Genomic DNA, 12,327 nt, shown 5'->3' on the forward strand with positions numbered 1-12,327 from the left:
GCGTTGACGCTTCCAAAGAGAGCGGGAGTCTGGGAAGACTGGTGAACGACGATCACAGGAACCCCACCTGCAAACTGAAGAAGATCTTCTACGAAGGGAAGCCACACCTGTGCCTCTTCGCACTGAGGAGAATATCGCCAGGAGAGGAAATAACCTTCGACTACGGGGACGCCACTTATCCATGGCGATCTAAGGTCATTGTTTGTCACATGTCATGTAAATGCATCACCCAGCAGCTTGAGGAAGCTCCTTTAGCAGCAGTAACTCTCAGCAATGGTTTTCTGGGTGGTTGTCTGTCCCTGGCGAGGTTGTGGAGCCCTAGCGGTCCATTTGGTTGCATCTCTCTAATGGTCTCACCACAGCAGTTAAAGCAGGCTGAGGTCTGGACTTTATCTGGATCATGTCGGCACCTCCATTCTTTTCTTTTTCAGCCATTCTGCTGTAGATCTGCTGCAGTGTTTGGGGTCTTTGTCCTGTTGCATGAGACAGTTTCAGCCTAAACTTAGACACATGAGTTCACGGTCCTCTCACTGCACGGTGTCCAAGCCCAGAGCCGGACGTCTTATACTCTCATTCAGCCACAGACTTCAGATGCTTTTGCAGAAGGAACTTCTGTGCAGATAGTTTGCATGAATCCAGGTGTCATAGATAAAAAAACAAGCAGCTCGTCATGCAGACTTCTTCTACAGACATTTATGAAATATCAGGTTGTATTCAGGAGTTCAGCGTGGTTCCGTGTTAAGTCCAGTCATGAAATGTGCTCCATAGGAAACGTTCCACAGCCAGCTGTTAGTGGAAGCTGGTAGGACATGGGACATCACAGTGCAGGGTCTGAGGATGCTGAGGCGTGCAGAGGTCAGCAGCTGCAGACCTCCAGACCTCATGTGGACAGATTAGCTCCAGAACAGTGGACAGAGAGCTTTATGGAGCGTTTTCCGTGGCTGAGCGGCTCCTCTGTCTGGTAGTCTAATGGACCGTCCATTATAACTAGTTAATGTCCCTGTCATGGTTTGGACTTTTTGTGTCTTTTTGTTTTTAACCCCTTAGCCCCCGTGAAAACTTGTGAAACTTGGCGCACACCTCGAGCCCGGAGAAAATAGCAATATTCTTGGGTCCGCACACACTCCAATGCAAAAACGGCTCGACAGCGCCCCCTAGAAACGCCAAAAACATGGGCAGCAAAGTTCGGCACACGTGTAACAACTCAAGACAAGAAAAAAAGTCCATTAAGCACCTGTTACCATGGCCACGGGTTGTCTGACATCTCGCCCTCACTTTAAGTGCATCGTATCTGATCATATAATTTTTGGATTCATGAGATTGACTCAAAGTTCAGCGGGAAGCTCTGTAACTAGTTTTGGGTGGGCGGTTTCAGCAGGAGGCTCGGACCCGATGGGCGGCGCTTGTTCTGTTTCTGTCTGGATTCTTAGTCCTTGCTTTCAGTTTGCAGGTTTATTTAGTTGGTTTATCCATTGTCACCTGAGTTTGTGTTTGAGTTCAGTCGTCTGTCTTGTCAACAACGTTCCTGGAACCAACTGGGTCCACCTCCACCTCATCGGGACAGTTCCCATTATAACTACACTGTCGGACTGTCTGAGTGAGATTTCTGTTGTCTCACAGGAGACCACAGAAGAGGTGAAAACATCAGAAGCAGACGCCAGCGCTGCTGCATCTTCCTCGCTGAATGAAGGGGTAAGTGTTACGTTTCCTGTTTATTTGGCCCTGAAGAGCAAGTCTTGTTAGAAACCTCCAGCCAGCTCCAGGAACTCCACCAGACAGAAAAGTTGTTGTATTTCTGCTTGTTTATTGCTACATGTTGATCATTTCAGGTTGAGTCCAGTTGTGCAGACTTATCCGGCGAGGAAGAGCCGAGCAGCGATGGCAGCTTCTCAGAGTCTGAACTGTGTGATGAGGCGCTGCCCGTCCTGCAGGACGGCTTCGCCGGTTCAGACGCTCACTCCAGCACTATGAAGAACTTCTGCTACGTTTGTGGGAAACCTCAGCTTAAAATCTCTCGTCACCTTTTCAGACACAGGAAGACCGAACCAGAGATCGCTGAGGCGTTCTCGTTTCCCCAACAGAGCAAAGAGCGCCTGCAGCGGCTGCAGCAGTTACGCAACAGAGGAAACTTCCAACACAACAAGGAGGTTTTTAGTACTGGGAGAGGAAAGCTGAAAGTCATGGTGAAAGCCGACGACTTCACCGTTAAAAAATGCTCCGTTTGTATCTACTGTAAAGCCATGTTCTGCCGGAAGGATTTGTGGAGACATACCCAGAACTGTCGCTCAAAGCCGCTGCACCATCCATCAGTTTGCAAGAGCGAATTCCTGACTCTCGTCGCCATGGGGATCCTAGACCCCCAGGACATCTCATCCGAGGTGAGGAACATCCTCAAACAGCTGGAGGACGACGTCGGCTCTGCGATTTTGGAGGATCCTTACCTGCTGCAGCTGGCTCAGTATTTACACCACATGAAGGAGGAGAAGCAGAAAGACACGGACATTAGTCTGGATCTGAGGAGGATGAGCCGACTTCTGGTCATCTTACAGCAGAAGTCCATACTCAGCTTTAACGATGCAATGAAACCCCAGAACCTTGGCGACGTCGTCGGCGCCGCCAAGACGCTGACACAACTCAGCAAGGAGATAAACCACTGCAGGACGCTGGTGGCAGCCATGGCGAACATCAAACTCGCCCGAATTCTGAGTGAAGACGGCGACAAAGAGGCGATGCAGGAAACAGAAGCGTTTATAAAGCTGTGCGCTACAAAATGGACCTCAAACAGGATTCCAAAACGACAAACGGAGAGCCAGCCTGCCACGGCGTTCATCCGCGACGTGCAGCTTCTGCACCAGTACATGGAGAGCACGCTGGCCTCCGCGGTTAAAAGTCTGGAGATGTATGAGAGCATGCCGGTCTACAGCGCGCTGGTCAGAGCGGCCGCCGCCTATGTGGCGATCTTAAACAGAAACATCAATGTTTCTCAGGTGACTGTTCAGTCGTTCCAGGAAAGGGACGAAGGCCGTCCTCAGGAAGACGCCTCCATCAGCCAGTCGCAGCCTGAGCGGTTTCTGTGCAGGAGCATGGTGAGGCTGAACGTTGTTGGGCGCAGCGGCAGAAGAGTCGCCCTGCTGCTGACTCCTGATCTGCTCTCTGCTCTAACGCTGCTGGTTGGGAAGAGGAAGGCCTGCGGCGTGGCCGATAACAACCCATACTTGTTTGGAAAAGCAGGAGCGTCATGTGCAGCTCCCCTGAAGGGACCTTCAAGCATCCATTTTTTTGTGAACATGTGTGGTGCGCAGTTCCAGAAAGCCTTCAGCTCCATGCTATACCAGAAGCACATCATGAGAACTTTCCAGATTCTCCTCCTCAGTAGCGAGGAGCTGGGACAGCTGGCACAGCTGCTGGGTCGCAGTGTTCGGACGGAGGCGGAGTACTACCGGACGCCAGAGGCGGCTGGAGACATCGTGAAGATCCTGGCGCTGCTGTCAGCGATGGAGGACGGATCTCTGAAGAGCTTCGAGGGGAAATCTCTGGAGGAAATCAGCGTTCCAGGTATGAGACTGAAACCGCAGCCATGCTGGCGCCTCTTCATCTCAGACCTGTTAAAGACGACGTTTCAGTCATGTGACCTTTTACTGCTGGTCAAACGAACCAGAACGACTCGTGTTCTGCAGAACCACGCCAGATGTGTTGGTCCACATACAGTTGTGCTCATATTTATTCATTAAAGAAGGAAAAAAACAGCTGCCTGTGGAATAAGCCAAAATTGACTAAAGTAATAATAAATAAACATTTTATGAAAATAATTACATTATTTTCTAATTCTGGTTCAATAGAAATGTATTTTTTTAAAAGCAAAAAAATAAGATAATTTATTGCATATTCCATCAGTCATAAAATAATATTTAGTTGAAGAATCCTGTAATGTTTCTGCTCCAGTCAGGTGTTTTCTGTTCCTCTCAGTCAGACTTCTACACCTGTTGACAGGTATTTTGTCCCACTGTTCAACAGAAAAGTCTCTCATTTGTCCAGGACACATTTGTTTGTTTGTTTGTTTTTATTTTCTTTCATAAACTCAATTAAATGAAAAAACAGTGTCTTATATTACTAAATTATAGTTTTGCTAATTTTTAGTTCTTGTTCCTTTTTTAAGTCTCCAGTTATTTGAGTGACTGTTGTAAATTCAGCTTTTCTTTAATGAAAGTGGATGAAGGCATATGAGCACAACTGTACACTCCCAGTCAAACACTCCCCACTGGGTTTAATGGGAAAGTGTGTCCAAACTTGTGACTGGCAGTGTGTCTCATCCCTGGAGGATTTCTGCTTTGCCTGAAGGAAACAGCTGCTAGTTTAATCTGATCTGAGGGAGCGGCTGGACGGGCGGTCTGACGAGGTTATGGAGGGTCCTGAAGGTGAACAGGAGGAGTTTGTCCTCGGCTCTTTGGCTGACTGGGAGCCAGTGGAGCTGCTGCAGGATGTAATGGGAGGACTGGGTTGTTGCTATGATACAGGTGGCAGAGTTACAGACCGGTTGGAGCTTGTGGAGGAACTTCAGGGGGATCTAAAGAGGAGGGAGTTGAAATAATCAGTGCAAGGTGACAAGATGGAGGTCAAGGAGGGAGGCGGGAGGGGTGGAGGTAAGCAGACCAGGTGATGTTGTTGCTATGGGAATGGAAAAACTGTGTTGTCGAGGGTAACGGCAGACTTGTAGCCTGAGGGGAGACGGAGGAACTGTTTACCTGGATGATGAGGATGATGATGAAATCGTGGGTAAATTTAAAAGTCTTGCCACTTAAACTGTGAAATGAGCCCCCACCCCATCAGATCACAGTGGTCCTCTCTGGAATATTTTAAATTATATCTTAAAATATGTTTTTGTGTTTTCGTGCAGCATGAAAATCGTCGGTATTTAATGTTCTTTTAGCATCTTAATTTCTTACAATGTATCTTCGTCTCATTAAAAGTTTTAATGTTATTTCTTTTAGTTTAATCCTAATTTTTATATTTCTCTTTTGTGCCTTCAAATTAAAATTGTTTCCTGATTTTTTGCGTTTGAACAACTTTAGTGTTTTCTTCTTTTCTAATTCCTTCATTGTATCATTTCTTTCAGTGCATTTTAATCTTTTAATTGCTTTTAGTGTATTTTAGTTTCCCTTTAGTTTGTTTCAGACAGAAGGCAGAACTCTGCTTTCTAAGTGCATGTGTGTGTGTGTGTGTGTGTGTTCAACAGTTTTCATAGTGTGCTTTATAAATAAAGTGGAGTTGATATTATGTTATTATGGTGATAATAATTGAAGAAATGTTTATTTCTTTGCAGATGAGCTGCATCCGGTTGTGGAGGAAAACATCGACGCTGACACTAAAGAATCGAAACTTTCTCAGGCAAACTGTGAGTAAAATTAATCAGAACTGTCTCTCACTTATGTACAGAAGTACTTTGCTTTCATTCAGTCAGTATCAATCAAATAAAATGAATTTTTTCCACCAAAAAGCAGCACAAAGTGCTTCGTATTAAAAACAATTCAACGTCAAATTAAAATACGGAAATATGCATAACCTAAGCAATTAAATACATACATAATCATGTGTACTCCCACACACACACACACACACAAAGTAAAATCCCGTTTTCCAGACAAACTCCACTCTCACATATCTGAGACACTCCGTAAACAGACTGAAAAAAATATCAAAAACAGTATAAAAGTATGTAAAAGTACAAAACACAGTACTTTGTTCCAACTAAAATAAAACCACAGAAAGGTCCATAAAAACGTGTTAAAATAGGTAAGAAGTTTATAATTAGTAATAAAAGTGTATAATTAGTAATAAAAAATGGATGTAAAGATAATAAAAGTAAAATACATCAGAATAAAATAAAGTGGATCAACAAGATTAAAATAACTTTACATTAATTTTGTAAAAAAAAAAAATAAATAAATAAAAAAAAAAAATTGTGAAAAAGACATTACATTAAAAGCAGATGAAATGATATTCTGGGTTTATAAACTTCAAGCCGCAGTGGAAGAATTCCTCCCATCTAGGGGTTCGCTGAATGCAAACAACCGAGTCGCGTCTGGTGCGTCGCCGTTTAAGCACGTTATCACATCTACGGAAGCCTTAGAAGGTGATAAATGTGAGAACGTCAACATCTTGCACCAGTTGGAGTCCCGTCAGGTGATGAGGGTCAGAACGATACATGACTCTGTTGATGCCAACAGAGCTTTTCCACTGTGCCGAACAGATTAGCATCTTTGCTGTTTTATACAGCAGGAACAGGAAATGATGCGACTGAAACAGGAGGATAAAGTAGCTGCTGGACGACCCGCCCCGTTTCTGACATAACGCGATGATAAACTTCACTGTTAGACTGAATGAACTTACCGTCCAGCAGAAAGCTGCAGCCTCTGTTCTGACGTCTCTTATCATGAAGCGTCTCCATCTGCTGAACGCTTCACCCATCTAGACTCTTTTTTTAGTCACGATTATTATTCATTTGTCTTTTATTGGTTATTTTCCTCCTTCTCATGGGGCAAAGATGCTCCTCCATCTAAATGGAAAATGGTAAGTCCACAGTGATTAGACTTTGGGAAAATATGTATTTATAAAAGCAATATTACTGGCAATACTTTACTAATAAAAAGCCAAATTTTTTACACACTGTACCTTTAAACAGTTTCTAGCTATGTATGTTTCCACACAGGATATATGGGGGAGAAAATTCAGGTTTTTATAAAATCTGAAGTCTTATTTTGTCCCTTTAACAAAATAATTCATAAAAAACTATCTTATAAATGATAAAAACTGTATATATATTATTTTTCAGCAAGTGACGGGTTAAAATATAATTGTTGTACCATAATTTGTCCACCAGGGGGCAGAAGAAAAGCCTCAAGCTGAGTTCAACAAGGTTTTAAACAAAGTTTTTACTATAAAGTGATGCAGAAAGAATACTTGAAGGGTTAAATCATCTGAGATTACAGAGATGCTTGTCTGCAGGATGCATAGTGCTCTGATACGGCAAATTTTGCACTTTTTTTCTTTAGATGTCATTTAAGTTAACGGTTCTTTCCATTCTCTTTGTTTGTTGTGTCTGTCTCAGACGGGTCTCTCTGTCTTTATTTATCCCTTATATATGGTCTCACACTGTCTCTGGTAAATGAGACAGTGTGAGACCATATAGAAAGGATAAATAAATTAAAGTTTCACATTTTCCTTGTAGCAGATGATGCAGCAGGATTCAGGATTTGTTTTCTATCAGATAAAACCTGCAGTTTCACTGACATTTCTCCTAGTTTGGAAAATGCACATAATCACTAGTCTGCACATGATGAAGCAGCAAATGTGGGGAAAATGGGACTTTTAATAGAAACTGAGGCGCAGGATGAACATTTCAGAGCCTGTTTTTACACGACTTTCTCTGTTTCAGCTTCTTCTGCCTCCAAACGCTCCACGAAGAAAACAGACAAAAACGCTTCTGCAAAGAAAGAGGAGCTGGACAAAGATGAGTCTTCAGAGGAAACACCTGAGGAGACGCCGTCTGGCAGCAAACAGACAGATTTACCCATTTATTTCAGCGACGACGACATGAACGTCGACTTTGACGTGGACGTGGACACAGATGGTGAGGATGACGACGGGAGAAATGAGGATCCAAACGGACCTGCAGGACTTGTTGATGGAGATCCGACAACGGAAGTCGGCGACGGTCGATGGAAGGAAGCTTCGTCTCCGGCAGAAGGAGCTACGATTCCAGAGACCCACGACGGGGAGGCGGAAGCAGGGAAAGATGATGAAGCAGAGCAGGGTGACTGGATGGACGTGCACAGCGACGAACCGTCTCCCTCTGCCGACTCCAGGAGTTTATCTGCAGAGACGAAGCCGAGCGTCTTCGTGAAGAAACGTTTTGTCGACAAGAAGACCCTGTCAGCAGCGTTGAAGCTGATCAAACAAGTCAAGATAGTGATCCCAAAACTCAACATCGTGAGTATCCAGATGTGTTTTCTGCATGAGACGATGAAGGCAAACATCTGCATCTGTGCTAGTTCAGCATCATCATCATCATCATCGTTCTCTGCTTTCTGATGAGACATGGCGGATCTTCTGTTCACGCAGGAGGACCTGAAGACCTCGCTTCGCCTTCCCCAGCAGTCGTCTCTGACTGACCCTCAGTCGGCGAAGGATCAGCCCGACCCGCATGCCGAGGACCAGTCTGAGGTCGCTTCAGTCGCCACGGAGACCGGAACCACGCCGCGACACGAAAAGGTGGAGGTGCTCGCTGAAACTGTTTTTATTTTATACAAACTCAAACAGAAACAAAACAAAAGAGACATTTTTATCAAACCTTTAAAGATCCACTTTATTTGAACAAATCTTTCCTTGTATTTGGACTGTTTCTTCCTGTGCAGCAGGTCAGAGTGGAACCTTCTGTTTCCTGGTTTCCATTAGATCAGGATCCCACAGTCCGTCCTCCACGCATCCCTGTTCCAACACGCCTGCTTTAGGTGGTTGGATCTGTTCATGTTGATGGAAAAAGAATGAAATGTGCGTCTCTTCTTGTCAGGAGGTGCAGATGACCTGCTCCAACTGCAGGAGGAGCATGACGAAGGGACACACAGCCTACCAGAAGAAGGGCTTCACAGACGTCTTCTGCTCCAAGACCTGCCTGTTTGAGACGTTTCCTCACAACAAAGCGGCCACCAGGACGTGTCACTTCTGTCTCAGGTTAGTCTGAGAAGCAACAGCTCCACTTAAAATGGCTCTTTACGTGCAGTAACTCCTGTTAAACGTTTAAACTCTCTGTTCATGATCTCTGCTGGGACGTTAACAGTCCAAACTATCCAAACCAGTTTCTAACCTGTGTAAGTTAATGTCGGAGCGCGCCCGCCTGCTTGAGCTCAGTCTGACCCGGTTAGGTTCGCCCCGCTTACTGCAGCTCTGTAAAACATCAGGAAACATCTGCAGCAGACAGAAACACAGCTCATTAAAGAGTAACGATGACGTACAACAGTCAGTCAGGAGGAGTTTAATCATGTTGATGAGGAAGCGGTTGCTATGGTTACCATCTTGCCAGGTCTCGTCGCACTGCTGGGTTCATACAAGCTGCTGGAAGCGTGACACATGTTGCTCTCTACACGAGTCTTCCTCTGTCTGTCAGGTCCGCTCCGTCTGTTGGCCAGTTCAAGTCCAGACTGAAAACTTTTCATCATTTAAACTAGTTTTTTAGGTACATCTTGGCTTTTAAACTGTTTTGTATCATTTGATATTTTTGCATTTTTACTTGCAGTTTATTTATTGATATTTGATTAGGGTTTTTTAAAATTGTTTAATCACTATTTTTTATCATAGTTTAAATAATTTTATCTGTATTTTCTATACTGTGAAGCATTTTGGTCAGTTTTAAATGTGCAAATTGAATTGAACACATTAAACCAGCAAATATCTCAAACAAGTTTTCTAAATACAGAAAAAGCAGATAAAGAAACTGGTTCTTCTACTGTTAAATGCTTCGAACTAAAATCGATAGATTGTTCATGAATGAAATAAAAAGCAGCACCGGGTCTGAATAAATCTAAAATAACTCATTAAATGCCTGCGACAGTGAAAGTCATGCTGTTAAAGATGAAGACGGTGTGAATGTAGGGTGGATAATCAGGTTTTCATCCTCCATCCTCGTTCTGTCAGGGAGATCTCGCAGCCTCTGGACCTCATCATGGCCTGCGTGGACCTTAAAGGAACCATGAAGGACTTCTGCAGCCCGGCCTGCTTGTGTTCTTTCAAGTCAAACCAAACGGCGAAGTCCGTCGGCGGCAGCAGCCCTTCGTCCAGCCAGACCGCTTTACTCTGCAGCATGTGCAGCAAAACCTGCTCTGTAAGATGGAAATGGCTTTTAGTTCCAGGATGTTGATGTATTTCTGATCATGTCATCATCACTTTGCTGCTTTCTGCAGACGACGAAGCTTAACTTGACCTTGGATGAGGTTTTCCACGGCTTCTGCAGCGACGACTGCATGGAAGGTTTCTGCAGGGACTACGTGGGCGTCTGTGAGGCCTGCAGCGCCGTCTGCCGCAAAAAGCCCCTCATGCTGAAGCTGCAGGACCACACCAGAACCATCTGTGGCCCAGAATGTCTGGAGAGGTTTAAACAGGTGCAGAAATATCACATGACATTGTGATGACATTAACTCCGGCTCGACTCGGGTTCGATCTCTTCTGCTGATAAAATGCACAAAATGTAAAATATGCCGTGAGATGATGTTCACACTGCTGCAGAACACCAAGTGTTGCTTCCCTCCTCCATCTGATATCCACAGAATATGTTCTGAAACATAAGACACAGTGTAATCATTAGTTCTGATTTCCTGCAGAGCATGGAGACGCCGCAGCCGTGCACGCAGTGCCACTCTGCTCAGCCGCCGTCAGACATGGTCACCTACAACACCCATGACAACACGATGCAACTGTTCTGCATGCGGTCCTGTGTGTCGTCTTACAAGCTGATGCCCGCCACTCAGCACAACATCAGAGGTACAGACTAAGCTGTTAAAAGGATCTTTTTTTTTTTAATCTTATCATCATCATCATCAGTGAAGATTAGAAGCAGAAGAGTTTAGTCGTATTTTTCCTTTTATATCCAACAGGAAAGTGTCCTAAATGATATAAGAGGTGCACACCATGTACCACGTAGGGAGGTATCAGGCCCTCTAAGGGTGATTCTCAATTCTCCCCCTTCCACTTAGCCCGATCCCTCCATATTGCGCAATCATGTGGAAGGGGTATCCCAATTCTCCTTTGGACAAAGGCTAAGGGGGGAGGGGGAGGGCTGCACACCCCTTAAAGTGAAGATTTTCCAGGACCACACTTTATTGAAGAAGGGGTAGAAGCGTACGGCTGCTAATTCCTAGTTCCTGTACATCGCGTTCACCGGCAACATGTCTACCAGCGCTGAAAAAGAGGTTTACACATTTAAGTATTTTCAGCATTAAAATACGATTCAATAACAAGACTGAAATTACAGCGTTTTATTTTACCATCGTATGTTCTGCTCTGTGAAAGTTTGCTACAGTTAGCACAAGAGGCTAGCATTTGCTGAACTGCTGGTTTGATGTATGAATGCATAAAACCTTTCAGTGATAATCATCTATATGTTGCAGCATTTCCTTTACTTTTGTGCTCAGTGCTAAATTGTCTCACATGTTTTAACCAGGAACACCAGAACACACGAGGGCACTTAACCGCTACAGAGCAGAAAAAGAGGAGTTTATTGTTTACGTTCCTGTTCTTGGACTAATTTCTGTTAAAAAGCCTCTATTAAGTTATAATTACATAAAGAAGTTACACGTGCAATTCCCATGTTGTGAATACAAAGTCTGCAAAACAACGTTCAAGGGATGGTAGTTCCTGTTTATGCAGTTTACACAGCATTAACATTTTTATACAATTACGACTACAGTCTGTATTTATATCTACATTAAAAAAACAAGAAGAAGAAAATCAAGCTATGCATATGTATCTCATAGACAACTTGTATCTGACTCTTGTAATGGAACGCATTGGGCTGATGAAAACAAAAAATGTCTACTTTCGATACAGAACATTAATAAAAGCGGTGTGGTTGGAAGGAAAGGTGACTGGCCAACAAGCAGAGAAAAAATGGGAGATATACCGATTGGCCAGACAACAGGAAGTTGCACGGCTGTCGACAACGGCATCTTGGAAAACAATCACTCATTGCCTCTGTTTGCGTAGCAGCTAGAGTGCCGCAGCTTGATGACGTCGTCACGGTGGAGTGGTGTCCCATCTCTTAGGGGAACATTTTCACCACTTGACACTTACCCCTCCACTGGGGGGCCGAGGGCCAGGGCCAGGGCCAGGGCCAGGGTTAGGGTTAGGGTTAGGGTTAGGGCCAGGGCCTGGGCCTGGGCCTGGGCCAGGGCCTGGGCCAGGGCCTGGGCCTGGGCCTGGGCCAGGGCCTGGGTTAGGGTTAGGGTTAGGGCCAGGGCCTGGGCCAGGGCCTGGGTTAGGGTTAGGGTTAGGGCCAGGGCCTGGGCCAGGGCCTGGGCCAGGGCCTGGGTTAGGGTTAGGGTTAGGGCCAGGGCCTGGGCCAGGGTTAGGGTTAGGGCCAGGGCCTGGGCCAGGGCCAGGGTTAGGGTTAGGGCCAGGGCCTGGGCCAGGGCCAGGGCCTGGGTTAGGGTTAGGGCCAGGGCCAGGGCCAGGGCCTGGGCCAGGGTTAGGGTTAGGGCCAGGGCCAGGGCCTGGGCCAGGGTTAGGGTTAGGGCCAGGGCCAGGGCCAGGGCCTGGGCCAGGGTTAGGGTTAGGGCCAGG

General features: G+C 45.4%; 1 protein-coding gene across 1 annotated transcript in view; it reads left to right on the top strand.

Moving 5' to 3' along the window:
• The window catches only part of LOC306770401 (uncharacterized protein), a gene marked incomplete at its 5' end in the record, with an annotated part of 44,316 nt that overhangs the window by 5,845 nt on the left and 26,144 nt on the right, over nucleotides 1-12,327 (top strand). Inside the window, 10 exons of the mRNA XM_079259261.1 lie at nucleotides 2-194; nucleotides 1,621-1,692; nucleotides 1,830-3,555; nucleotides 5,321-5,392; nucleotides 7,433-7,986; nucleotides 8,119-8,268; nucleotides 8,567-8,727; nucleotides 9,688-9,874; nucleotides 9,954-10,151; nucleotides 10,371-10,530. Coding sequence (XP_079115387.1) covers nucleotides 2-194; nucleotides 1,621-1,692; nucleotides 1,830-3,555; nucleotides 5,321-5,392; nucleotides 7,433-7,986; nucleotides 8,119-8,268; nucleotides 8,567-8,727; nucleotides 9,688-9,874; nucleotides 9,954-10,151; nucleotides 10,371-10,530 — 3,473 coding nt within the window. The remainder of the gene's footprint in view (nucleotide 1; nucleotides 195-1,620; nucleotides 1,693-1,829; nucleotides 3,556-5,320; nucleotides 5,393-7,432; nucleotides 7,987-8,118; nucleotides 8,269-8,566; nucleotides 8,728-9,687; nucleotides 9,875-9,953; nucleotides 10,152-10,370; nucleotides 10,531-12,327) is intronic.

Source organism: Telmatherina bonti (assembly GCF_933228915.1).
Source record: "Telmatherina bonti genome assembly, chromosome: 19".
Classification (NCBI taxonomy): domain Eukaryota; kingdom Metazoa; phylum Chordata; class Actinopteri; order Atheriniformes; family Telmatherinidae; genus Telmatherina; species Telmatherina bonti.